The sequence below is a fragment of the Pempheris klunzingeri genome, chromosome 23 (assembly GCF_042242105.1).
Source record: "Pempheris klunzingeri isolate RE-2024b chromosome 23, fPemKlu1.hap1, whole genome shotgun sequence".
Taxonomy (NCBI): Eukaryota; Metazoa; Chordata; class Actinopteri; order Acropomatiformes; family Pempheridae; genus Pempheris; species Pempheris klunzingeri.
In genome coordinates, this window is record NC_092034.1 from 6,661,735 (window position 1) to 6,687,935 (window position 26,201).

General features: G+C 43.8%; 1 protein-coding gene across 1 annotated transcript in view; it reads left to right on the top strand.

Annotated features, from left to right (window-relative positions):
• Positions 1-10,826: 10,826 nt before the first annotated feature.
• The window catches only part of rbpjb (recombination signal binding protein for immunoglobulin kappa J region b), a 41,606-nt gene continuing 26,231 nt past the window's right edge, over positions 10,827-26,201 (top strand). The window contains exon 1 of the mRNA XM_070854548.1: positions 10,827-10,910. Coding sequence (XP_070710649.1) covers positions 10,891-10,910 — 20 coding nt within the window. The 5' untranslated portion in view covers positions 10,827-10,890. The remainder of the gene's footprint in view (positions 10,911-26,201) is intronic.

Consider the following 26,201-nt stretch of genomic DNA (forward strand, 5'->3'; position numbering starts at 1 on the left):
GTGATTTTATTCCACTATTTTTATCAAATAGCTATAGTTAATTTGCAAGATATTTCATACAAAACATGTAATAAGTGAATAAAGTAGGTTGTGCTTTTATAGATTAAACTATCCAATAGTATATTAACTAGGTAATAATAGCTGCACCTCAACAGCTTATAATAAAACCGATTCTACATTAATAGGACTTTTATTTTTGAGCCTAAATGTACATTTTTCTAATATTTCTATACTTTCATGTTAAATTTGAACGTATCTTCCAACGGAGGGATTTCATGTTGCGCTGTTGTTAATTTTACTAAGTTAAATATTTAAACTTTATATTGTGCAAAACTAAGAAAATAGAAAAGAAAAAAAAGCCAGACTCAACTAAACCTTCTGATTAATCGACCAATCATTTCAGATTTAGCTGCCTTTAGCGTATTCTTCATCTTTCTTCCTTTTTTTTTTTTTTACTGTATTTGGAGGCGAACACGCGGCACCACCTACACCACCACTTAACACCAGTCTAGTCTGACACGCGCGCATGTGTGTGTGTGTGTGTATAATTTTGGTGGGGTTAAGAGGAAGGAGGTGGGGTAAGGGTGGGGTGACGCAAACTGCAAACAAACGAATGAACGCCAAGCTCAAATTCAACCGCAGGTCGCCGAGGCTGGGCCCGGGGCCTACCGTGGTGTGGCTCTTTTGTAATGTATATCAAGTTCACCAAGGGCCTTTTCATGTGACAGGCCATTGTTAAGGGAGGCTAGCCGGCGTTCCACTCCCCTCTTAACCCCACCCACCCGACACGGGAGCAGGTTGGCTTGCAATTGTTTTATGGAAATGCACGCGGGCCTGGCCGGGTGTCTGCCAGGCGAGGACAGAGGGGAGAGGGGGGGGGGGGTTCTGTGTCTCTGTATGTGTGTGTGTGTGGGTTGGTGGAGGGGGGGTGAGGGGGGGTGGATGTGACGCCGACCCCTTCGAACGCCCCTGACCCTGAGCAGATGGCGAGGCAGGGTCTCTCCTCTGAGCCAGAATTAATAGCGTGTGCCATGTCACATTGTCTGAGACGGGCCTGCTGAAAACTCCCCGCACCTCACCCCTCCCTCACTCCCCACTTCTATCCTGATTTTTGCACCCCTCCCTCCCCCCCATCTCTCTCTTTCTTACCTGCCTTTCTTCTATAGCTTCACCACTTCTCTCGGCTTCTTTCCTTTTTTTCTTGCCCCCCCCCTTCCTCTTCTTCTATGCTTTTCTACCTCCCATACATCACATCACTCCCCTCCTCCTCCTCCTCCTCTGATCCCCCACTACGTCCACAATCTCCCCCAGCTTCCCCACAGAGTGCTTACTCTTCCAGGCACTCGTTTGCTCACTCATTCACTCATTCATTTATTCACGTGCGCCTCATTCATCCCTCTTTTTAACAGACACTCATTCACAGGTTTGCCCACTCGCCGAGGCTTTATTGGAGGACAATTAAGGCACCTGCGTTTCTAAAGCTCCCCCGCTGAATGCCTGCCACCCCATTTCCTCACCCGTCTGTTCACACCACTACTACTGTTCACTCGCTCACTTGTTCTCGCATCCGGCCTCGCTCACTCGCTCATGTACAGAGTTGCTGGCTCAGTCCAATCATTCGATTTCACTCAGTCACGCCGCATAAATGCAGATAAATCTGAAAATGCGCCAAAGTCAGTTTTGGCCTTTTCAAAAATGCTCCCCAAAGTGGATGAACGTGAAAACCCTGGTCTCACATTGCAGTGTGGATGGGGAGTTTTTATCCAGAGCTGATTTATGATTGTCATGTGATGCATTTTTGAGAATCTTGACTTTCTGCTGTGCACACTCCCAAAACATTTCTTCAAAACCAATGAAAAGCTACTTGGCGGAAATGGTGCAGAAGTGCAGGTGCAGGCTCAAGTGGCCTGAACATGGCCAAAAATGGGATTTACAATCTCACTGTGGGCTGCAAACTTTGATAAAATGAGCACAAGTCATAATTTTTGATGCATAAACCCAAACTGTAATTCGAACTTTATTTATTTAAGATTTGCTTGGATGTGGCCTTTAACAACTTAATTTCTGACCTTCTTGTTCTCATATCAGTCATCAGTGATTCACTGACAACTGTTTGCTTTTTGCAAATGACCTTTAATGTTCATCCAAAAAATCTGACACCGTCTGATAAGAGTTTTCTGAAGCTTTCAGTCACATCTCGTGGCCCTCTTCAGTAGATGGAGTTTGCTCAATTGTCATAGAGACGGTTTAGTTATTTCGTAACAAACACAAAACTATGCGCTCGAAATATTACAACATTTTAAATACAAACACGTAATACACACATATAGTATATGATACACAACATGTGAAGGACTGACCAAAAATCTAGACTCAATCTTGACTTGAAGATTTCAATCTAACCTCTTGGTCTTCATCATTGCTCACGGTTGTCATTGTCATTGCCATGATAACAAATGTCAGGGTCAGCTCTCTTGCTGCTTTTGTTGCTGTAGAAAGTCGGGAAGATTTTAACCCATAAAATCATACAGAGAATTAAATAAATAAATAGGAAAATGTCCTCAGTTTAAAGAGAAGAAAGATTTATATGTGGATGCCAAAGACCACCCCATCAATAAGCAAGATGGTTAGCATGTTACCTAAGTGCCCGTCATGATTATCCCCAAAATTTAGAGGAGGTGAGTAAAATATTAAAAAGACTGAGAGTCTACAGCCATGTTTAGGGCTGTGTGAGGCTTTAGTTGAGCTAAATGCTAATGTCAGGATGCTAACATGCTCACAATGACCATGTTTAACCATGTTCTAGTTATTTCATGTCAGTTATGTTTGCAGGTTTTGGCCTTAAATTGAAGTAATAGACAAATTAAAATCTTGGTTATTACACTTCATCCAGAAGGGAACATGATCGTCCCACATTTCATCAGCAGTTTTTGAGATGTATCAGTCAGGTTCTAAATGGCGGGCCGACCGAATGACTGACCAGCAAAGAGCCGTGCCACAGGCTTTGCTAAAAATCTCATCGTGCTGTGTGTGTGGACGTCCACTATCTAATCTGTGGGTGTGGATCCATCACAAATATTTCCAGGGCCTCCCTCTCTCCGTCTTTCTCTCCTGGAGCGGCAGAGTTGCTGCCAAGAGTGGGACAGAGGGTCAGGGGTATGTTCACCCCCCCCCCACCCCCTCGCCGTCCTCCCTCCCATCCTAATCACTAGTCCTCTTCCTGCACCCCCTCCATGCCCCCCGCCAACCCCCGCCTCTATCGGCCTCCACACAGACAGCCTGGGAGATGGAGGAGGAGGAGGAGGAGGAGGAGGAGGGCGCAGCAGGTCACGGCCTCAGCGGCGCAGTCACTAGGCCGAAGAGTGTGTGTTTGTGTGTGTGTGTGTGCATGTTCAATGTGTGGGCGTGTGTGTGTGTGTATCTCGCACTATACCACCTCTTTCTTCTCTGTGTAGCAGAGAGAATTTTTCTTACTTGTGTGGATGTGGCAGATACTTTGTCTTTAAGTGCGTGTCTGTGTGTAAATATATTTGTGTGTGTGTGTGTGTGTGTGTGTGTGTGTGTGTGTGAGGAGAGAGGGAGAGCGAGTGTGTGGGCGTTAAAGAAGCAAAGGTCAAGGTTTTAGAGGTTCACTTGGCTGAGGCTTGTTCCCTCCGAACCCCCACCAGCCAAATGTGCTGCGGTTAACAAAGTGAAGCTGTCTATCTAAACACTTTCTCCTAAACAATTGCAATAGCAGCCCAGAATTAAAAAAAAAAAAAAAGTTGCATAAATATACAATATATCATGTTTTACAAGGTCATGGGTGCATGGGGTGCAGGAAAAATGAAAGCAGCTTTACACGAATATTAGTTTAATAATCGCAGTTTTTATTTCCCTGTAACATTTCAGCAGAGATGTCCTCAAGAAATGAAAAAAACGTATTTCTTTGGTTTGGGTTGAGTTGACCAAAGTACTTTGTAGCCACTAATAACTGTCCATCAGTCTTTTTGTCATGATATAATACCGCCTGTCACTCGCTCTTGTTAAAAAAACATTAAGATTCTGTATTGTAACTTTATCGGGCTGCTTCTGCTATGAGCCTTCATCAAGCTTTGGCTTTAGAAGTCTTAACTGACAAGGGCGGCAGGCCAAGCTAAACGAGTTATGCTCTTAGTTTACTGGATGTGAATCTCCCAGGAGGGTTTTCACAAAGTGGAGAGCTTTACTTTTGTTGGAAGGTCCCATTGTTATGACATTTTGACCCTGTTCCTGATTAGTCTCTTAAGGGTTTGAATTTTGCGTTTTTGCTCCTTTTTTTTTTTTTTTCTGAGACAAAACCTCTCTGAAAACACTGGCCCCGGGCCGAGCCGACCGCAATGCCGAATCTTTAGGCTCAGGAGATGATGTTTCAACCACATCCTGACAACAAACAAAATAACTTGTGTTGAGGTTTGAGGATTCTTGCAGAATTTGCTCCGTATAGCCTCCATAAATCAGGCTTTGGATTCACGTACATGCACGTGCTAACGGGGTCGAGGAGAGACTTCGTTTGGGGCTGCATGCATCGACTCAGATTTTCCGAAGTGGAACGTAGATGTCACTCACGGTAACACGTGTCCAATGAAACACTCCAGAAGTGAAAGTGACTGGATGCATCACGGCTGAGTCACCAAAGAAAGCACTGATGGAGACAAATCAACTCAGATTTCCTCTTTGCGTGTTTTATGATTAACTTGCCTCTCTTGCATTGCTCACACTTGTCTGATGTCATTAAGGTTTTTCTCAGATGATCATACAAACTGCCAGCAACAGCTCAACAACATATGAAATGACTTGCCGACTTTAAAAAAAAATGCTGATTCATCGAGGGAGGGCTCCATCAGTGCACATTTATTACAACACCTTGTCAGAAAAAAGGAATCTTCTTTTTTTTCAGCTCCTTAGCTTGACTTAACAGCTACACTTGAGAACCTGTAGGGTTAAGGGAGTCTCAGTGGTAGTTGAAGGATTGAAGAGCATTACACACTTGCTTTCTCTGCTAATGTTCATACATCTGGACTGAGAATCGGAAGCAGCAACCTTTTGAAGAACCCCGTTTTGGCTGTTTTTTGCGGATTCATAACGTTTCTAATTCCTAAATGTTTTTTGAACGTTGCGTTAAAGGAGTAGTTCGCGTATTTGCTTTCTCTGCGCGAGTGAGATGAGAAAATCAGTGTAATGTCTGCGAGTCAAGTAAAGAACTAGAAACAGGATGTGGTTAGCCTAGCTTAGCATAAACACTAGAAGCAGGGGGAAACACGTAGCCTCGGATTGTCTATATTAAAAAAAACAAAAAAACACTACATATAAACCACAGGTTTTGGTATCAGTCTTCATACAGCGGTACCAAACCTGGCAAGCTCACTGTTAAAAAAAGATTACAAGTTGTACTATGTAGCTGCCACTAAAACCACAAACCTTTAGAAAGCTTTAGGGTTGTTAATAGGCGTTTCTATTGACTTTGGACAGAGCCAGGCTAAAGTAAGTTAAGTAAATGCTAGGTGGTTTAGCCAAGATTAGCATAGCATAAAGACTGTAAATGGGGAAACAGCTAGCTAGCCTAGCGGCAGACTTCTCTACCTTTGTACAGAGCAAGGCTAGCTGTTTCCACCCATTCATAGTCTCAGTGCCGAGCTAAGCTAATCGGCTGTTAGCTGTTGCTTCGTATTTACCGAACAAATCTGAGCATGCTATCAAAGCGAATAAGTGTATTTCTCAAAACGTCAAACTATTCCTTTAATGCATACACATTAAGGTAAAGAGTGAGGAATAAGGTCTTACGATAATGTCTTAATAAGTACGGTAGTTATGAAATTAGTGAATGCAAACCCAAACCATATAAACCTATATTTTAAAGATACTAAAAGGAAATCCTCATTATGTGCTTACAGGATGTCCTTAGAACTAGTAGATATTATTTTCTTCCAGTAAAATGTTATTATACAATGTGTTTCATATAAGGAAAGTCAAAATATATGGTTGGATACTCACAAATGTGGGATTTCACTTCATTTAAACCCACTGACATACTTCAGTTCTGAAAAATTCCTCTTTTACAATGCCACGATTTTAAAGGGACAGTTTTCAAGCATAAATAAAGGCAACAAGCTGCTTTTATACTTTCCATAACATAATGCGTTCAACACATTTTCAGAGCTCATGATGAACTCTGCTTTTTTAATCAAAGTACAATACCCCGAGGCAAACTTGATTTAAAAAGATGGCGACAAGAGCCGGAGCCAAGTCAGCCCAGACCGGCACTCATATAACTTTTTATGAAAAGGCTTCCCTCTAGTGAAAACGGGAATGAAATCAGCCGTGTGCAATCCTCAGCAGGATGATTTGAAAAGTGCTATGGCTGCAGAGCTGATGTCTCTCCCTGGGTAACAGAAGAAACACGCTGGTTTTTGGTTTTTGTGTCTATCTGTGCTTATTGTTTCTGCTGATAATCATCGCACTAATGGATTTATGGGTCCTTGTGATTGTGTCACGCTTGTGAAAGCCCATAATTTAGCTCTATTACCACAGTATGAAAGGCTGTAAAATATACACGCTGTGGATTGATTGCTCTTGATTATAAATTGGAGGGTGTTATCGGTTATCAGACAAACTGATTGTAGATTAGATTGTAGAGGCTTTCATTAAAAAACTGCCATCAACTGCCAGATTCTGCCTCTAAAGGTAGAATCTACAAAGCCACTATGGTTTAAGTCAATCATATCATATTACTCATTTTCCAAAGTCATATACAGGCTATGACGGAGCTGCCAAGCAGCGTGCCTGTGCAGTTCTCACCCCAAATACGTTTGGCAGCTTGAACTCACCGTGAACCGCACAGGTCCAGGAAAGGGGAAACGTCTCTTTCCTCATGCCTCTGATTCGCCTCTCTTTCAAAACAGTATGCTTGCAAAACAGGCGCTTGTGCTCCCCTGACAGTCTGCAAACTTATCACCCTGTCACTTTTTCTTTTTATGTCAAAGCAGCCGGGCTCTGTGATGTCTGCGGGACCTAATTGTAATGACAGTCATGTGATATAAGTGGGAGGCTTTGAACGGAGGGCGAGAGGGGAGTAAAGGCGCACCCCTCTCGGGCCACTGGTCCCCTCCATTTGTCAAATTGTCTGCCCTCGTCCGCCCCTGGGTTTTCCCGCGTGGCTGAGGAGCAAGACAGATGGACTCAACGGACGGATGGACAGACAAGGACGCCCTTCCCTCTGCCGTGAACTCAGACTCACACGAGCCAGACTTGATTAATTTGTGGCTTTTAATCTTGTGATGTTCACTGAGGGAATATAATATTATCCAATTGCAAGGCTGAGTTTGGCTGCTGCAGTAAATGTGTGAAGGAGGTGTATAAGGTGCCTAATTCTGATTTCCCATCCCCGTCTGGCACCCTGCCGATCCTTCCTGTCCACGTCATCGGCTCGCCAGTTTAACATTTGACCCAGTGTCTCTCGACCCACCTCTCTCTGTCTGTCAGCTCATCTGCTCATTTCAGGAAGTTTCACCACCCTCTGGCTGGATCAAATGACTTTGAGTCAAAGGGCTGCTAATCGGGAAACTCAAACTGTACTTCTTTAATTGCCTCGCTTTCTCCCTCGCTCTGTTTTCACTCCTCAAATCTGCAGATAAAAATAATTCCTCCCCCCTTTACTTTTATAATAAGTGCTAGTAGTGCTTCAGCTTAGCGGGATAAGCTGGATCTGAAAATTGCCTGAACCTCAGAACAAAACATGTTAATTTCACAATTATGAGTTTAGCACCCAAAAGAAAGGACTTATGATACGTAAATGTCAAAGTGAGCAGCACCAATCACAAGTTGTGTAGTTCTGTGACCCTTTAACTTTTCATGAACAAATACTGGTGTTGGGTAACTAACAATACATTTGACAAATTGACACATATGTAGGCAAAATCTATAGATAGAGAACACAGACGGGATGATCTACTGGTGAGTTGTCTTTCCACACGGGGACAAGAATCTCTCCAATCTCAGTGTCTTTCTTTCTGAGCCGTGAGCTTAAGCAGTCAAGTGAGTGGATTTATAGACCTGAGGCTTATGGCTTAGTCAGGATTGCTTTGAATTGGCTCCATCTCAATTAAAATAAATGGTTTTTACTCCTAATGAGAGAATGGGACGTGGGGGTAGATTGAGACATTTGTAGAAGCTCACTAAATGATTACTGATTTAAATAAAAGCACTGGAAAAATTGCGTTAATTCTGATGCTAATAAACAAATTCTCATTAAAAAAAACATCAAAAAATCAAGAATAATTGTGCGTTTTCAAATGCAAGGGACGTGAAAATGACAAGAAGCCCTTAAATCATATGTCTGAGTGGTCTTTAAAGCATGTTATATGTTTTACAACACCAAGAAAGGTCAAAGTGCAAATTCTGAACACTTCTAAATTTGAAAGTTGTCATATCCACAAAAAAGGGCCTCTTCTCCTTTCCTATTTCACTCCCATTTTCTCTGAAAAGCTCTTGCACTTGTGTAGTCTCTTTTGCCTTCTCTCTCTCTCTTTTTTTTTTTTTACTGTGTTCAGCTGTAAAACATTTGAGGAAACTTTATGCTTCCCCATTCAACTCTGAGTGTAACTGGAGGTTCTCCGCCGGCTATAAAAAAGAGAGGGAAAGGAAAAATGGTTGAGGGCAGGATGAGGTCCTCGTCTCTGTGTCTTCATAGTGCAGGCCGCGGGCCAGGCACACTCTCATGCAAAACCTCATCTCCGCAACTCTTTTCTCTCCCCTTTTTTACTCCCTCTTTCTTTCTGGCAGAACGGTGTCGCTCCATAAAAATGAATTATGCATCTGAAAATCCGAAATGTGTAGATTTCTACAGCGCACACTGGTGGGGCTCGCATCTGCTACTTCACAGAAAATGTCTGGTGTGCGAATACGTGAGGAAAAGTATCAAATTAACCATTTGAATCGATTGTTGTGCTCAAGGAACAGTTTGATGTTTTGTGAAGTACACTTTGTGAAGTAATGAAATGATTCTTCTTATGTCTGTGCGGTAAATATGAAGCTGGAGCCAGGAGCCGTTAGCATAGCTTAGCATAAAGAGTGGAAACGGAGGGAAACAGCTGGCATGGCTCTGTCCAGCGGAAACAAAATCCACCTGACGGCACCTTTAAAGCTCACCGATTGTTAACTTTTTTTCGCATTTGTTTAATTTGTTTGAAAAATTAAGTGTAAAAAGAACAAATTGTCATTTTCTAGAATGTCAAACTCTTTAACGAGTCAGTAGGAAAAACGGATTAGGGCCACGTGTACAAAAATATATTTGAGATCTGACTTTATTCTCAGAACCCTGATTTGGAAACTCAGAATTCTGAGTGAAAGTTGGAATTCTGAGAATGAAGTCAGAATTCTAGGCATAAAGTCAGAATTCTGAGTTAAAGTTGGAATTCTGAGAATGAAGTCAGAATTCTAGGCATAAAGTCAGAATTCTGAGTTAAAGTTGGAATTCTGAGAATGAAGTCAGAATTCTAGGCATAAAGTCAGAATTCTCAGTCTTAAATCGGAATTCTGCTTTTTAAGTCAGAATTCCGAGACCAAAGTCAGAATTCTTAAAATAAATTCCGAACTTCAATACATTTTTTTTTTACATGTGGCCCTAATCTTCCTCCATAAGTCAGGACCACATATTAAAACAAAGCTTGTAGTTGAAAATAGTCAGTGCAGATCACACACGCGCAACATCTAACAAATGAGAGCATTGACTTGCCATCAGTGTGGTCTCAGAAGCCTTCACTTTCCCTTTGAAGTTGGAAAAACTCCCACTAGAAGCCTCTTGTAAGGTGAACAAAGATGCCTAACAGATTTAAATGAAGGCTGCAGGGACAACACACAGACCTACAAGAAGGTTTATGGCTTTCTGACCCCTCCCGGATAAACAAGAACGACCTGACCCTGTTTGAGGTGGGGGTGATATAACACCCAAACTTTTGGAAGTGCAATCTGGTTAGAGGTGAAACCGAGGGAGACTAACACGGACAGGCTAATAGAGCCCATGCCACATTTCTAGGCTGATCATTCTAAATAATAGCCTCCCTTGTACTGAGCCTGAGGTTTGGGCTGTGAGGAGGGTGGTCATGGGGCTCCCCAATGTGATGGCGGTGCACTAATCTGCCCTGTATGAGCCATTCACATGTGTTCACACCATTGTTTCCACATTCTAAACAGGAACTGTGATGTTACCCAAGGGAATTATAAATTTGGTGTGCAGAAACTGTCCATTAATTGCTCATCCTATTTAAAACCACCTCTCCTGTCTATACTTCTGGGTAACTATTACAAAATAAAAAATGATACATTTGGCTGCAATTACATGCAGCTGTTAATACTAAGCACTGCAGAAACGCTATGAGGAGACAGGATGCGTGCTACAAAATCCGTGTGAGCCTGGGAAAACCAAGGGTTTCCTCGCCAGTGGCGCTTTTTTTTTTTTCTCCAACCCGATCGGTGCTGTAATTTATTACCCGGTAAACACGTGGGAATAGTATTTCAGCGCCACAAGATAAACAACTACTCCACTTCGCGCAACCCTCGCGAGAGTGGGCGCTCCCTCAGTGCTCGCCTATTGTGAGAGTTTTCCAACTCTCGCGTGATCTCCGAAGTTTCCCACGCCTGTTGTTGTGGCGTCTGCCCTTTTCGCTCTCTCTCTCTCCCTCCCTCTCTCTCTCTCTGTTGCTGCTACCCGCCGCCTCCCCCTTTTTTTCCCTCTGTCTTCCTCACCCACCCCCTTTCTCTCCGTCTCCCTCGTCCCTACACCTCCAGTCTGCTTCTGTTGTCTCGGCGGATTGTTGGGCTGTGGGAGAGAAAGGATATCGCGAGTATTGGAGTTTTGGTGAGAGTTTGTGGAAGATGGCGCCTGTTGTGACAGGGTGAGTCTGAGATTCGGGGCTGGCGGTTGGGGAGCGGAGTTGAAGAGATTACAAGTTATTATCACGAAACTGCTTGATTTTAACCCATGTGCTGTAGCCTGGCCACACTGCGGTGCTTTAGCTACAGGTTTAGTCGCTAGAAGTCATTTCTTTGTCTCAATGTGTTTGCGTGCCAGTGTATTTTTTCTCTTTGACCAGTTAACGTTACTTGCCTGAGCTGACTGTTGCTGCAGTGTTTGGTGAGCTAGCCCCAGCTAAGCGATACTTCACCCTCGGTGGTCTTTTTTTTTTCCCCCAGACAACGGCGAGCTGGTAGCTAGCAGGCTAACCAGCGAGCTAAACACAGCCAGTGAGGCATGGCTCTGAAAACAATTTAACATCCCCTAGCTGGCTTAAACTGAAAGCTATTGTTTAACACCTTGTGCTGCATTTGTTTTCGAAGCGTGCTCACCTTTTAGCCGGGCGGCGCGACTTAACGCTGCTAGCTGTCCGATAATGGACGTTAGCTAGCGATATGTGACTGGAAACACGTTGCGGCTTTGTGAGCAAGGCATCCCTTTTGGCAGTGTTTTTAAAATGTTGACGCCGTGAGATAGTTTTCTTCCTGTATATATTTAAGACACTCAGCGAATAGCGTCTACTTTTATGACTTCAGCTCCCTGTAAGTAGACGACAGTGCTGCGAAATAGTACACGTTATTTACTACTTACACAGCGATCTGCATCCAAGCAATGTAAACAGATTGCTACTGAAAACCACATCTTAGTTATCTATAGAGGTGGAGTACATCTCTGGACAAAAATCCCCCATAAAACCCATCATCACCGAAAATGGTCCAAATCTTTCAGTTAGCCTGAGCATCTGATTTAGTTTCTCAATTGCAGGCTGTTGATGATGAAACTGACTTTCTCTGCCATGAAGAACTTGAGAATAATTTCCCCTGATGAGCTCTAAATATTAGATAACCAGCTGAAAGTCTGAAATGTGTTTTTTTTCTGAGTAATATTTTTTTTTTTTAAATCTCTGAAATGAGTACATTAGTCTTAGTACACATTCAGTAATTGCTACTAGATAATACATGTGATAATTGTCTACCAAGGCTTTTAATTTGAAAATTGTCTTTGTTGGCGTTTTCAACATGCTCACTGATTGTGCCAATGTCAATGATATGTTTGCTTGTTTTGTTAGTCATTGCTTCATCAGTAATGTGACATAAATGGGCAGTAGCCTGGACCTGGTGTTGTGTTGTTTCAGTGAGCTGATTGTCTTTACTGCATTGGTCAGTCTGCGGAGTAAACCTGATTGGAATTATTTTCCTGCACATCAGCTAGACACAAACCTATTTTTTTTTTTTTATTCTCTGGAGGCTATAATCCCCACAGACTGCACAGTGGGTGACAGACATTTGCTGGGCTTGCTGGAGGTGTGTGTATGTTGGTTGGGAGTAGGGGAGGTGGATTGGGAGGGTGGAGGGGGGTTTGCTGTGCATGTTCATTTGGGGCTTTCCAGCAGACCTGAACTGATTTCAGTTGAGGGGGGATGTAGGGGGAGTGGGCAGAGGGAGGGAGGAAGCAAGCTAGAGGGCAGGAGGGTCAGGTCTGGGTGGCTGGCCACCTGTCCAGATGATATCTCCAGATTCGTGTGTGTTTGGCTGTGTGTTTTTCTGTGAGTGGGGGACAGGGGTGGGGGTGGGGGGTCAGTGTGCGAGAGGAAGGTGGGGTGGGTACGTGCTTGGGTGAGGGAGGTTTAACAGAAAATTAAAGTGCCATAAGGGGTCTTTTTAGCCGGTGGCAGGCCACGGTCACAGTAACGGTTGGAGGCATCACAGAGCCTGACCACAGCCCCATGCCCCCATGTACTGTTTGACTGGCTTTACGCAGGGAGGGGCTCCACAACCATGGGCTTGCTATTGGTATTATTACTCTCTTTTAATAGTACCACATAGAGGCCGTGACTGTATGTTTCTGTCTTTGAATTAAATAGTAGCATATACTGATTTCATTGTTGTGGGCCATATTTTTTGTGTTTCTGCCTAATTTGGTTTGCTGTGTGGAACTTTGTCAACAAAAAAAAGGAGATCATCAAGTGTGTGCTCTGTCTGAACACCAACCTCACTGTGGTGTTGGATGCTGGATATGCATGGTTGCAATTGTCACTAATTATTCTTACCATTCACAATAAACTTTTCTGAAGTACCGCATTTTAGTGCGCAAACCATTATGTTTACACCATTACATACTGGCGAAGAGTGCTTTGTGGCACGGATGACGAAACACACGACGGTTGTGATACACAACCTAGAATCCACTTTGTTTGCTTGTAGTTTGCTACTACACAAAGAAGAGGGGCTGCGGTTAGATTGAGTTCATGTCATTTATAACCAATTTCCAGGATGTTAAAGTGGTTTTTGGTTAGGGGTCCATGCAACATGTCATATATATTTTAGTTCACATGTCAAATGTCCTTTTTTCTTTCTTATTACATGAATGAGTTATGATTTGCATAAAATGTTTCAAAACTAATATGTTAAATGAAATAGATGCCACTAGTGCTGCAACCAGCAAATCTTTTCATTATTGATTTATCTGATGATTAATTTCTCAATTCATCAAAACATTTTGATTGTTTAAAAATAGGTGCCATTTTGAAACAACTGCTTTTGTCCAGCCAACAGCCAAATTTGAAACGGAGAAGGGCAGAATATATCCACATTTAAGGATCTGGTATTGGCAAATGTTGGTGTTTCCGCTTGAAAAGTCTCTCAAGCAATTCATTGATTATCAGAAAAGCTACTAGTGACTAATTCTTTCAGCCCTAGATGCCAACTGTTGTCACACTCCTGTGTGACGTGCATGTGATGTCCCAAATGTTCCTACCCTGATGCAGCACAGTCCTAACGCACACCAGTCGCCAATAACCTCCTGATCACCATCCATCATGGGGACGGGACTGGGGACTGAGTTGCTTTCGTCATTTTTCCTCCTCTTTGCCAGAGAAACTGATGAACTGATAGCTGAAAGAGCAGCACTGTTCACCTGGGATGATAAAGGCATGAATCACTTATTTCAACACGCTCTGCCTGTGCTGTGCCCCTGGGGGACAGAATTCCATTTAGCTCACCCCCCTCCATCCCTCTGCCAAAAAAAAAAAAAAAAAGAACGAGTCTTTCAGGCCAAAAGCCAAGCGTCTCTGTGCTGGTGTAATGATACCACTGAGTCTTTCTTTGAGACGCAAAACCTTGTGTTCTTGTGTTTGTTAGCGTGCAGTTTGAGACCTTCAACTGTGCTGAAGGTGATCAAGTGCGCGTGTATGCGGAGCAGAGAGTGAGTGTACTCAATATAAAAGTTGATCTGCGTGTTTATGTGTGCGTGTGCACACGTGCATCCATTCCCCAGGGTCCTCTCCTCTTCCCTGCTTCCCTTTATGAAAGGAGAGGTTCAGAGAGAACAGCAGATGTCGAAGCGCTGACCTTTATGGTGGCAAAGGCTTGGGCTAGAGTTAAAAGACATGCCGAGTCACCCCACTCCCCCGCCACTCAAAGCAGCAGCCCCATGCCCCCCCCACACACACGCACCCACTCAGCTACCTTAGCTGCAGCACTGATGGATAGGTTAACGACAGAGATGACACAAGCTACCTGATCTGTGTGTCACCTCAATATCCTGCAGCCTCCGAAGCTTTCCTCTATCCACCCAGAGCTGTGAAAATCTTCAAAGTGTGTGGTGTGGGTGGGGTGGGGGGGGAGTACAAGCCAGGGGGGGAGCTGTACAGAAGTCACAGGCAAAGCACCAAAGCAAATGTGCCACTGCCAGACATCTTTAGGGGGATTTATTCTCATGCTTACAGTAGCCTATTGTTTTGGAAGTTCATGCATATCCATTACCTCACATGATTGAAATATCCCCCGAAGCCTATAGTTTCATTCAGGGTTCAGATTCAACTTGTTTGGTCGAGTGATGATGGGACTCTTAAAGCACCGCACGCCCTAGTTGAGTCAGTGGCTTCGTTCTCTTGTTTCCCCGTTCACTCTGTTTGTGTCTGTCTGTCTGTCTGTCTCAGGGGAACAACCACAGGAGACACCCAAGGGGATAAAAATGCACATTTTTGCGTAATTTGGCCTGGATCGTCGCCAGCTTGGCACTCCTCATTCTTGGTCCTCAGCCACGTGCTTAAGCGTGCACAAACCAGATACACCATCATAGCACATCCCTGTACTTTTACTTTTTTTTCTTATTAATAGCAAGTGCCCCCAGCCTTCTGGGACACCAATGCTGCCGTTTGCCAGGGCAAGTGATGGCAGCCCCCTTTCTGATAATTGATTTGTGTTACCTTTTTCCCAGCCCAGGACCTGATAAGGGGTTTGGATTTCTCATACAAAAGCCACGACAAGTGTTAGTTAGTTAGTTAGTTTGAGCTCAAACATTTTTATCCCAGGCTCTTCCAGAAATCTCGCCGCCGTTTGCTTCGGAGAGGATGGGATGGGACGGAACATTCTGATGTAAATCTAAAGGCAGTGTGGTTTTGAAAACAGCCCTGGCGTCATGTTTGACAGAGGCCCAAGTCCTCTTGGTGTTGTTGTTGTTGGCGCTTGCTTAACTGCTTAGCTAAGACAGGAGAGGCAGAAAGCTAACACAAGGCAAATGCGACAGGCGGTGGAAGGACGTACCTATCCGCTGACTCTCGTTTTGGAGCAGGACGTTGTCTCTCCTACTCCAAGAGAGCTTCCTCGGCCCCAGCGTTCGCCTTTCACTGCCCCTGTTCCTCTGCTGTTTGTAGTGATTACAGCTTCGTCAAGGGAACGGTGGTTTCTACTGTGTCAGCAGTTTTTGCCCCCGCTGTCCCTCCACATTCAGGATGTTTCATTCAGAAAACATGAACAGATTCCCCATCTGACTCCTGTTTGCTTTCATTCAGCTTCAGTGAGCAGACTCATACCTACATCTTATGTCGGGGCAGCTAAAATTGAGAGGAAAAAATGTGAGCACTATTGACATTTGTGTGTTTGTTCCTCTTTCTTGTTTTTTTCATGTTCATGGTTGTCTCCTTAGAGATGATAGTGGGGGGTCTGTATTGTGAAGTTGCCTTTTAATAGAGGACTTATGCCAGACCTCTGATATTCTGTATAAGACTAGAATTTGCTGCTCTAAGCTTCCAAGAGAATTCACCAGAGAGCCAGGCTTAGAGAAAAAGCTTTATTTTCTTATTCTGTCAGCCCAGATAGTTGCCTCGCCTCTCTCAACTGTGGTGGCGAGGGCTCAGAGGCATTGTTCGAGTGTCTCGCTGTTGTCAGAGCGTTCTGTCTGTTCTACGACAATCACACCGCGTCGGCTCATCCAGTCAGAGGAAGGTTACAAATACACACAGGATCTCCCGTGTTGGGAAAGCCCCTTACGACACCACCTCCCCATGGCTGTAAGCAACTGCCACTATTACTGTATTAGATAAGGAGGGAGCGGCATGCAGTAAGCCTGTCTGTTGTAAACCTTGTGAAGGAAATGTTGTTGTAGCCTTGGGACTGTTAGTGGCATCATAAAGTCTGCTGATGGCCACAGAGCAGTTTCTCACTCCCATTCTCTTTATATGAATGGCTCATGCCTGATGAAAACATTGCTTTGCTGTTGATTGACATTTTTACTAGAGCTATTGACTTTGCTAACTACGCACATGAGTGCAGGAATAGGAGTATGACTGAGACTTTGTCGGATTCTTATATCAAACAGATGCTGTTTAAAATGTAGTAATTTTGCTTATTGTGGAGCAAAGCTGTACCATTGTGCTCCAAACCTTGCATTCACAGATACATGCAGCATATAACTAATGTTTTTAAACCCTTCAGAACCATATTTCAGCACATGCTTTCTGCAAGTCAGCCTCCAGGGACACCACTGCTGGCGTTGGCCCAGGCAAGTGATGGCAGCCCCAGGGAGACAAGCAGCCTGCATCCCCCTCTGCAAGAGACAGGGTGCTGACAAAGAGCAAGAAGTTATCAAGTGTCGGGGAAATATTCAAGGAAAAGAACAAAGAAAGTGAGGGTTGGGATTCCAGGAAAGGCGCACTGTTATCTCCAAATGTTTCTTTGCATTGTCTGCTTGTTTAACTAAGGCTGCCGGAGAGTTTTACCGAAGAATCTGCCTGGTGGCATTCCTGTGGCCGTTGACGTCAGGAGGTTTTGGCCTTTTCTTAGAATCACAATGAAGTAACAGACGCGTGTTACTGTGTGGAACAGTCTATTGATTGTGGTTCAGGAAACAATGCTTTTTTTTTTTTATTGAAGAGAGGGTTGATCATGTTGTGGTTGATCATCTTGCACTTGTGGCTGCAGTTTGATGTTCTCTACCGTTGCCATCATTTTGGAAGCACTGCTGAAGAATGTACGTGAGGTTTCACATGAGCTCATGGAAGGAAATGTTTTTTTCCCCCTTATATCTACTGGTTTATCCTAAAAAGTCACCAGCAAAGTTTCTCTATTTATCACCCTGCTGGATTTATTAGAGTTAGACCTCAAATATTCTAACCTCAAACCCAACTCGCCAAAGTGTCTGGTAGACAAATGAACCAGCCTTTGCCATCATTTACCATCGTTCAGCTTGTGTTTATTATTCATGTCCCTGCATGAGAATCTGATATATTCCAATTTATCGCATTTTAAAACATTCTACTTTCAAGACAAACTAGTGTGTGTGTGTTTGTGTGGTTGAGATTTAGGAAACCATCTCTTGTCTCACATCTTGTTAATGACAGAGTAGACAGTTTTGGAAAGATGGCATGTTTTGAAGAGGAACAAGCGGCAGGAAACAACAACCCCCTTCCCCATCACGACAACAACACTGAAACCAGACAGCAGTCCCGAGCTGACACAGTCATTGCTAAACTGCACACACACGCACACACAAGCGAGTCGTGGTCTCTCCGTTTGGTTCGGTTTGCCAGGGATCATCTCACAGCATGTGGGCTAAAGGTCACGTCTCGCTCGCTCTCCCTCTCTGTTTCTGCCAGGAATTCTATTTTTTTCCTCCCGTTGCAGCGCAGTCAGTCCTTTGGGTGGTTTTTGAGGCAAGGGCAGGGCAAGACGGTGGTTAGTTTGCCTGAGCTGATAGATGCCCAGAGAGACATTCAACAGTCCCGTTTTACAGCTAAGGCAGTGGGTGGATTCAATCCATTAAAGCGTTAAATCAGTCGGCAGAAAATTGATTTCATTCTCGTTTTGCAGCTTCTCCATTTGTGAGGGTTTCTGCCACTGTGAACTGAATATCTGTGGGTTTTGGACTGGAGCCCTACCGTATTCAAGTGGCATGCTCTGAAGCACCTGTATGCCCAGGATGTCATTGGCATCAGTGAGGAATGCTGACACTTTAGGGGTTGCATTAGTTTGGCTTCATCAACGCAAAACTACAAGGGCTGCTCTGTGCAGGGTGATCAATGCCTGGTAAAAACTGAAATTCAGCAGGGAGGCATAGTTGGTAGGAAGACCACCTTTCAACAAGGACACCTGTGATGACAAGCATTTGCACACTGAAAAGTAAAATCATTTCTTTATAATGTTTAAGATCATCATAGAATAAAAGCAAGACTGCAAAATCCAAAAATCCATTATAGTGTTGTGGGGCCTGAGGTGACACTTTTAGCTGCTCATTTTTTCCAACCAAGTTCAGAATCCAAAGAAATTCAGTTAATTAACCAAAAAACCTCCAGCAATATCCAAGGCAGAGCAATAAGGATTAGAGTGATTGTTTTGCCAACTGGGAACTCTGTGATCCAGTTTCATTGCATGTAAGAAACGACTGAACTTTGCAAGGCAAAGGTGCACCAACGCATTCTTAAAAAGGGGAGTCAGTCAGTGGCTGTTGACACTTTGACTTGTGGTTCCACAGCAAATGTCTGCACACAGGCCAAAGGCCTCGGGTTCGATCCTCACAGCAGTCAGTGTGGTTGTCATATCCTTCACCAGAACCACTAGTTCACCGAAGACGGCTCTGCACAAGAGCATGAGCTCCAGTAGTGCTGCTGTGGTCGATCGCGACGACTCGCAGTCCTTCCCCCTGGGTTCCCTCTTGTTCCAGCAGTGAGTCATCAGCTCAGCAGAGAGTGAGAAGGGGGGAAAGGGGAGCGGGAAAGGGTGGTTCATTCAGGGTTCAAGGCTCCCTCGCCTCGTCCCCTCTCCTCTCTTTCCTGACAGTTTCCCCCAAGCACATGACACATCACAACCCTAAACCCTGTCCGTTCTATGTGGGTCTTTGGCTGCAGTTACACTTGTCACTTCAGTGCAGTTTTTTTCGTGATTGTGAACGCCTAATTTTGTGAGATCACATTGCTGCATATCTTTGTACTTGGCCTGAAAATTGTCTGTTCTGCATCTCCTGTGGCTGTGTTTACTTTAAACAGCCCACGCGACTTTGTCGTCTTCCTCCATCTTTTTATATTGCTAATGTGAGGGAGCACACTGTCCTGGACTGGAGCTGTTCTGGACTTGGTGGTACAAGAGGGTTCTCTTGTCCACCAGGTACTTTTGTTTGATTTGTCCTAAAGCTAAATACTTTTTTGGTTGGATTGTGACCTGATTATATACACTTTCAAGCCAATATAAACTTAGAACTTCTACTTTTTTTTGTGTGTACAGACATGTTGTAACTACACCCTGTCAAGATAAGGTAAAAATCATGTCTAATTTGACATCAATGTTTTTACTTTTAATAAATATTAAATGAGAATAGGAGAAAATATGTTTACTTGCCAAAGTTGCAGATGAACAAAGACAATTTTAAATGGAACATTTCACTCACACATAAACCACACTGACACACATTTTTGGTATCAGACTATCTTAGTGAAGAGGCTCCTTTGCTGTCAGTCTCCATAACCTGTTTGAGTTGTGATGATGTGCTGCCGCGCAACCCTCGACTCTTGCACTTCCTCTATCATCTGTCTGCAAAAAACGGAGAACGGCAAGCCCACTCTAGCCTGAAAACGCACCTCTGCCAAACCTCTCCAGCTTCACCAGCCTCGTTAATTCATTCGTGTCTCAGTTATTTAACCTTGTGTTCAGTAATGCCACGCTCTCTGTTGAATTTTCGAAATTGAGGCAAATCAATTCAGCATTGACCCCTTTGTAGATCCACTGCGACTGGTGTCAGCCGAAGTGTCAGACTATCTTAATTTAGGACACGAGTTATCTGAGGACTGAATGGAGCCAGGTGGCAGGCAGTATAGAGAAAACAGAGTCAGAGCTGCGGGATTCACAAAGGAGACTTCATTAAAGATAGAACAAGCATCAAGGGAGTGTGTGTGTGTGCGTGTGTGTGTGTGTGTGTGCATGTGTGTGAGTCCAGGTTGGCTCCACAGCACACACTGGAAATTTCATTACTTTGTGTCCGGGGCATATTGTATGTGCACAAGTAATGCAGAATGGACTCGCTCAGTATGTTCCAGCCTCTGCGCCAGATTACACTCGTTAATGTGTACAGTTGGTGTGCAAGTGAGAGTACGTCTAGATGTCTTATTGATTGTGTGCCAGGCCAAGACGAGTTTTAAAAAGTCCGTCCAGGGAGCTCCATATGGAGCATTGATGTTGGAGAGTGCGGTCAAGACGGGGGGAGATGGAGGGAAGGAAAATGAAGGGAGGGAGGGAGAGAGAGAGGGACAGAACGAGGAGGCCTTTTCTTTGGCTTTTCTGCCTCTGTCATTAAGCTCTCCCATGTCAAAGACAGATGGAGCTGGTGCCCTGTGTGTGTGTGTGTATGCATGCACTTGCAAGTGCAGACTTATGTGACCCACCCAACTCCACACACACACACACACACACACACACACACACACACACACACACACACACGCACTGAGCCCTGCCCTTGATTCTGCCTCCAGCGGGGCGTCTCAGGGCAGCTACCAGACCTCTGCCATCTGCAGTCAGTCAGCCTTGAGGGTTGGACAGCTCATCAGCAGTCAGTTAACTCAGTCAACTAAGTTCTCTCTGCCCCTGCTTCTATCTGCTCACACAGCATTAAACTTTGATTTCTTATTAAAGCATGTTGTGGCCTTTTTGCGATTCTGATCACACCGTCCTTAATTCTTGTTTCCTCTTGGCCTTGTCTTATTGCCATTTTTAGCTCTGCAACCAGAGCGGCTTAATGTCCAAAAAGGGAACAATCTTAAGATAAAGTTTGACTAATTTTTAGTGAAGAAAGAGGGGCCAAGCAAGGTCATGTATGTCAAAGATAAGATGGATCTATATCCCAGTTTTGCCATAGATTACGTTAACAGCACATACCCAGTACTGTTAGTCACTGAGGTACTGTCCAACTTTGAGCAGGAAAATAGTACTGTCCACAAGAAAGAAAATGGATTTCCCCTAAAAGTCAAGGCAACATGATTAATGGTAATTAGTCATGTAGCCACAGTCATGCAGTGAGGCTTTTAATTCCCTTTCATGTGCACAGAATTAGGCCTACCCCTGCATTAGGAGCACTGCCATTGCTGTCAGCCTCAAAGTGTAAATTCAGTAACAAGTTCAACCTGCACAATGGTCTGTGACTGATCTTCCTCAGTTTCTTTGCATCCTCATCCTTTCCCTTCCATGTGACTTTGCTAACAGACACAATTGTGAGAATATCCGTAGTGACTCGGCACTGCCACTCCTAGCTGGCTGCTGCGGCTGTTGGCACGCACGGTGGCACATGCCAGGCATCTGTGCCAAGCACGGAGGGAGCCTCCAACTCGAGCCGCGTCTCCACGCCGTCTTGGTTGCTGTCAGGGAGACTTTCTAGCCCACTCCTCGTCTCCTATTTACGTCTTTCTCATTGTCCCTCTTGCCTCCACCTTCCCTTTGAAACACTCGGCCAGGGTTGACTTAGGATACGAGTTTAGTGCCCAAACTTGGCTGCCTTCACTGCGACAGTTTTTTTTCTCTCAATGATTAAATACGTGCTTGAAAGATGTGTGCGTAATACCCTTGCTGCAGGCCACACACAGCATGGCCCGGTGCTGCTGCTGCTGCTGCCGCTGAGGAAGTGGGTGTTAAAGGAAAAGGCTGATGTTTATGCTCAGTGTGTGTTATAACCGTGTGTGTCGGGGCTGTGACATCAGTATGCAGGTATTTTTCTCAATAGGCTGCCAGGGCAAATGTAGCCAGCGGGCTTGAATTTCCAAATTTCTCTCACTTCGTCCCTTCCACAGACACATTCGCTTGCTTGGTGAGACATGTTATTTCCACCCATTTTTCTCTGTCCAGTCTTGAAAGTTTTGAATACGCGTCATACACAGGTAACTCTAACAAGGAGCACAGTGTCTCAACCTCAGCCTGTTCTTGTCTTTCAAACAGTGCTCATATTTGGCAGGGCTTCACTGAGTAAAGCTTGCAGGCACGAGTTGGTTCTCTTTAAAAGGCTTTTATAAGTCCACTTACAGGTTAGCTTGGCAACTCCAGCCCATAATTTTGCATTTCTTATTGTGTCTGGCGAATACTAGTAAGCTTGTTGACAGCCGTCAGATGGTTGTAAGCGTCTTCTTTTCCCCAGACATCAACACGAATACTTCCCACACCTGACTGGGTCAAGAACGATCAGTGCACAGCGCTCACTCGGGTGCTGGAAATCCTTTATCCTTTCATAGTTGGATTTTGTACATGAAACTGCTTGAAATTGTAATCGCATTAATATAAGAAACCGCTGCCTGACTGAAGATAAAGAATAATGAAATATAGAGGGAACCTAATTGATTTGAGTATATTTACTCTACCACTGTTTGAAAAATGCACCTTGAAAATACTTGAAAGGTGCTTGAATTTTCCAGAGGCGCGCACGCCGATCAGACCAACACACATGGGCCCCTCTTCCACCTCCTGTTATCACGTGAACTCAGCGTATCCGTGTTTTGAACAATGCCATCCGATGCACAGGGCTTCATTTAATACCTGGCATTAATAAACGTAGTTATGCATGCGGTGTGCGTTTGAACAAATGTTTTTTTTTTTACTGTTTATTACTGTTTAATGTTGATATTGTGTTGAATCTTAAGCACCTCTGGTTTAGCTGTGCTATTTGAGTGTTGGAACCACTGATAACAAACTTTACACAAATTTAAAAGAGTGAATGAATGTGCCACTGAAAAGAAGTTTTCTCCAGGAACTCTGTGTGCAAGCACCTTGTTTTCTGCTACAGCTAGAGCAGGGTTCATATATTCGGTGTCACTGAGACGGCCCATGGCTGTGGAGGCCAGTGGAAGCTGTGAGGGAGCGTGGTGTTGATAATGAGGTGTACAGCCACTCCGAGGAGTTGTGATATCTGCTATCAGCCCTCAGGCGGGGCAACCAGACACCTTTTTATAGGCCTAATCCCTCTTCCCATCCCTCCCCTTTCCCTCACACTGCTGTTTGTGTGTGCACTATCCTGGAGCTCTGTGTGTCTGTGTGTGTAAAGTGTGTATGTGGAGATGCAGGTCCATACACACTGTCGGATACGAGTTCTCCTATTCACACAGGGCCTGTGTCAGTGCGGTTGATGCACCCTGGTGTGCAAATGTGACAGATGTGCGAAAAACAGTTTTAATTAGGTGGAGATTGAAGCTTACACTCAACAAGTCAAGCATATTTCATATCCTGATATTATCATACATTTATTTTAATATAATACAATGATAATAATATTATTTAAGTCAGTTTTAAGCAAAAATATCTGCCGTGAGAGGCATTTATGAGGTATTAATGAAGAACAAAAAATCATCTGTACAATTATGATATTTACTTTCTTGTAAATTTCCTGTTTTCTATTTAGTTGTTTTAATGCCAAAATATAGTATAGTAGAGTATTTTCCAAGTTCTTCCTATTGACCGAGTAGTCAGATTTAGCCATGTGCATCTGATAAGCACCTTGTTCACGTTTTCTTTGCGTACTCTGTTAAAAGTAAATACATCGGGGTTCAGTTTTGTACCTTATTTGCCTTGGGTGGAGCCCAAAATATACCCAGTTCTTATTTTCTGTGAGTCGCATTAAGTGGAAATAGATAAACATCAGCTCTCATGGTAGTATAATCAGTTTCAGGCCACATCCACATGCAGGCCGGTGCATGAACACACTGCCTGCCGGTTGACCCCAGAGGTCACACCCTAACCCTTGACCTTGAGCATATGAATGATGGCGTCTGCGGGTTCTGTTTTGGTCCCCTGGGAAGCACCAGGTCTACAAAAGATAGATATGCGTGTTCGTCCATCTTAAATCTAGACAAAAAAAGTGCTGAGCCAAACGTGTCCACTACTATCATTTTCATAGCATCAGAGGTTGAGTTTGAAAAACGCTGCCATGATTTTTCTTCTTGATAGTGATCTCATTTTCTGAGGTTTGTTATGACACAAATGTTTCTGAATTGATATTTCAGTAGAGTCCGCTGTGCTCCCACACTTTTGGTATAACTCAAAAGGGAAAAGGTCAAGGTTTTGGTTCTTGTCAACTCAGTGTGATGCATAGGTCGTCATCTAGCTCTGACCTGAATTTCCCTTGATCTCTCACATACGTTGTAATCTCACATGGAGAGCATTTACTGTTGCTGCTGAGGCAAAAGAGCATTTCGCAAACAGGGTTTAGGTTATTACCAACAGCCAGGGTGTTGATTAGAAGTCACATGTTCTTGAGCAACATAGAAAAGTCCAGTCACTGCACATTAGTTTGGATAAGAGCATTCCGCAGAAAATTTAAATGGCATCTGTTATGTGCTCAATTATGTGCTACTGTGATGGATCATTTTAATCCACATCACACACACACACACACGCACATTAACTTGAGGTAAGAACATGCAACAAGATCTCCCTTGACTGCAACATCATTTGGTGCGTACGTGGAAGGGCTCATATCCTTTTTTTTTTTTTTTTCTCTTGGCATCTAAAAAGTGCCAACATGACTTGTAGTTTCCACGCTTTAAGTCGTCAGTGGTGTTACAGTGTCTCAATTTCCTTGTTTCCTGCACAATGTCTCCCAGTTTCCCCTCAAGAGCAGGGCTTTGTATAGTGTTATGTGTATTTTTGGAGAGATGAGTTGAGGGCTTTATGCTCCTCGGTCAGGATGTTGCTGCACCAACACTCGGTTCTTTTATAACCTTGTCAGATTTCCAGTTATAGGTGACATGTTGCATCTCCAAAAATATAAAAAACATGTCAGGGCTAGGGGGCATATGACTTTTTTTGTTTTGTTTCTGGTGCTTGCAGTGTTTGCTGATGGTGAAGTAAACATTGAGAAGGTTGAAGAAAGACTCCAAAATCTTCTTTCAAATTTGTATTTAGTAATCTACCAAAGCCTTCTCACCACAGCTTTAATCTCCATCAGTGAGCAAGTTTACTTCAGGTATATATAATATAGCAGCTCATGACTCAATATTGTATAGCACCTTCATCTAGTGTTGCAATATTTCTTTGAAATCACCAGGTCAAATCTTCTGCTGAGTTCCTGCTAAGGATGCATTTTTAAAAAGTTTGTGAGGCACAGAAAACTTGACTTTGCTGCTGTTTGATTTATTAGAGATGCGTCTGATACATGTCTGAGCAACAGAGCAAAAAGTGTGTGTGCGTGTGCCTTTTCAGAAGTTTGGCTCACAGTGCTGAGGACATGTCAGGGTGTGTATTTCGGTCTGCTCTGAGCCTTCGGGTGTTGATGTGTCTTTTTTTCCTCAGCCCTGTTTGGACTGTCAGTCACAGCTGTCAAGCACATCCCTGTATGAACGGCAGGCTGGGTTCACACTCTCTCAATCAACCCCCCGTTGCGTGTGCATGTGTTGACGTGTGCATGTGTTGACGTGTGTGTGTGTGTGTGTTAGCATGTGGAGGTGGGTGGTCGATGCTCTATTCATAGCGACTGCCATCCCTCCCTGTCACTAATACCTCATATGTCACACTACCTGTCAAAGAACGACGAGAGAAGCCCTACGAGTTTTCGCTCCATGCTCCATCAAGAGGTTAATTTTGGTCTATTACTATTAGTATACAACCATTTTAGCTTGGCATTGCAGATGTACTGGCATTGCTTATTTAATTGGAAGGGACATCTGAAAAGCAGTTTACAGATCACATGGCAATGTAGAGCTTAACATCAGCTGTATTTCAATTTCAGGAATCTCACAGTTCAACTTTTGTTCATAAACAATCTGTGTATATATTATTTTTTACTATGTGTACTTTTATGAGCATCTTTTGCACAAAAACCTCCTCATTTTCGGGTTGTAGTTAAAAGTTGTGCTGGGTAGCCATGTCTTTTAGGTAAATATGAGATGATTTGGTTGGACCCTGTATCAGTAGACACATGATATTAAGTA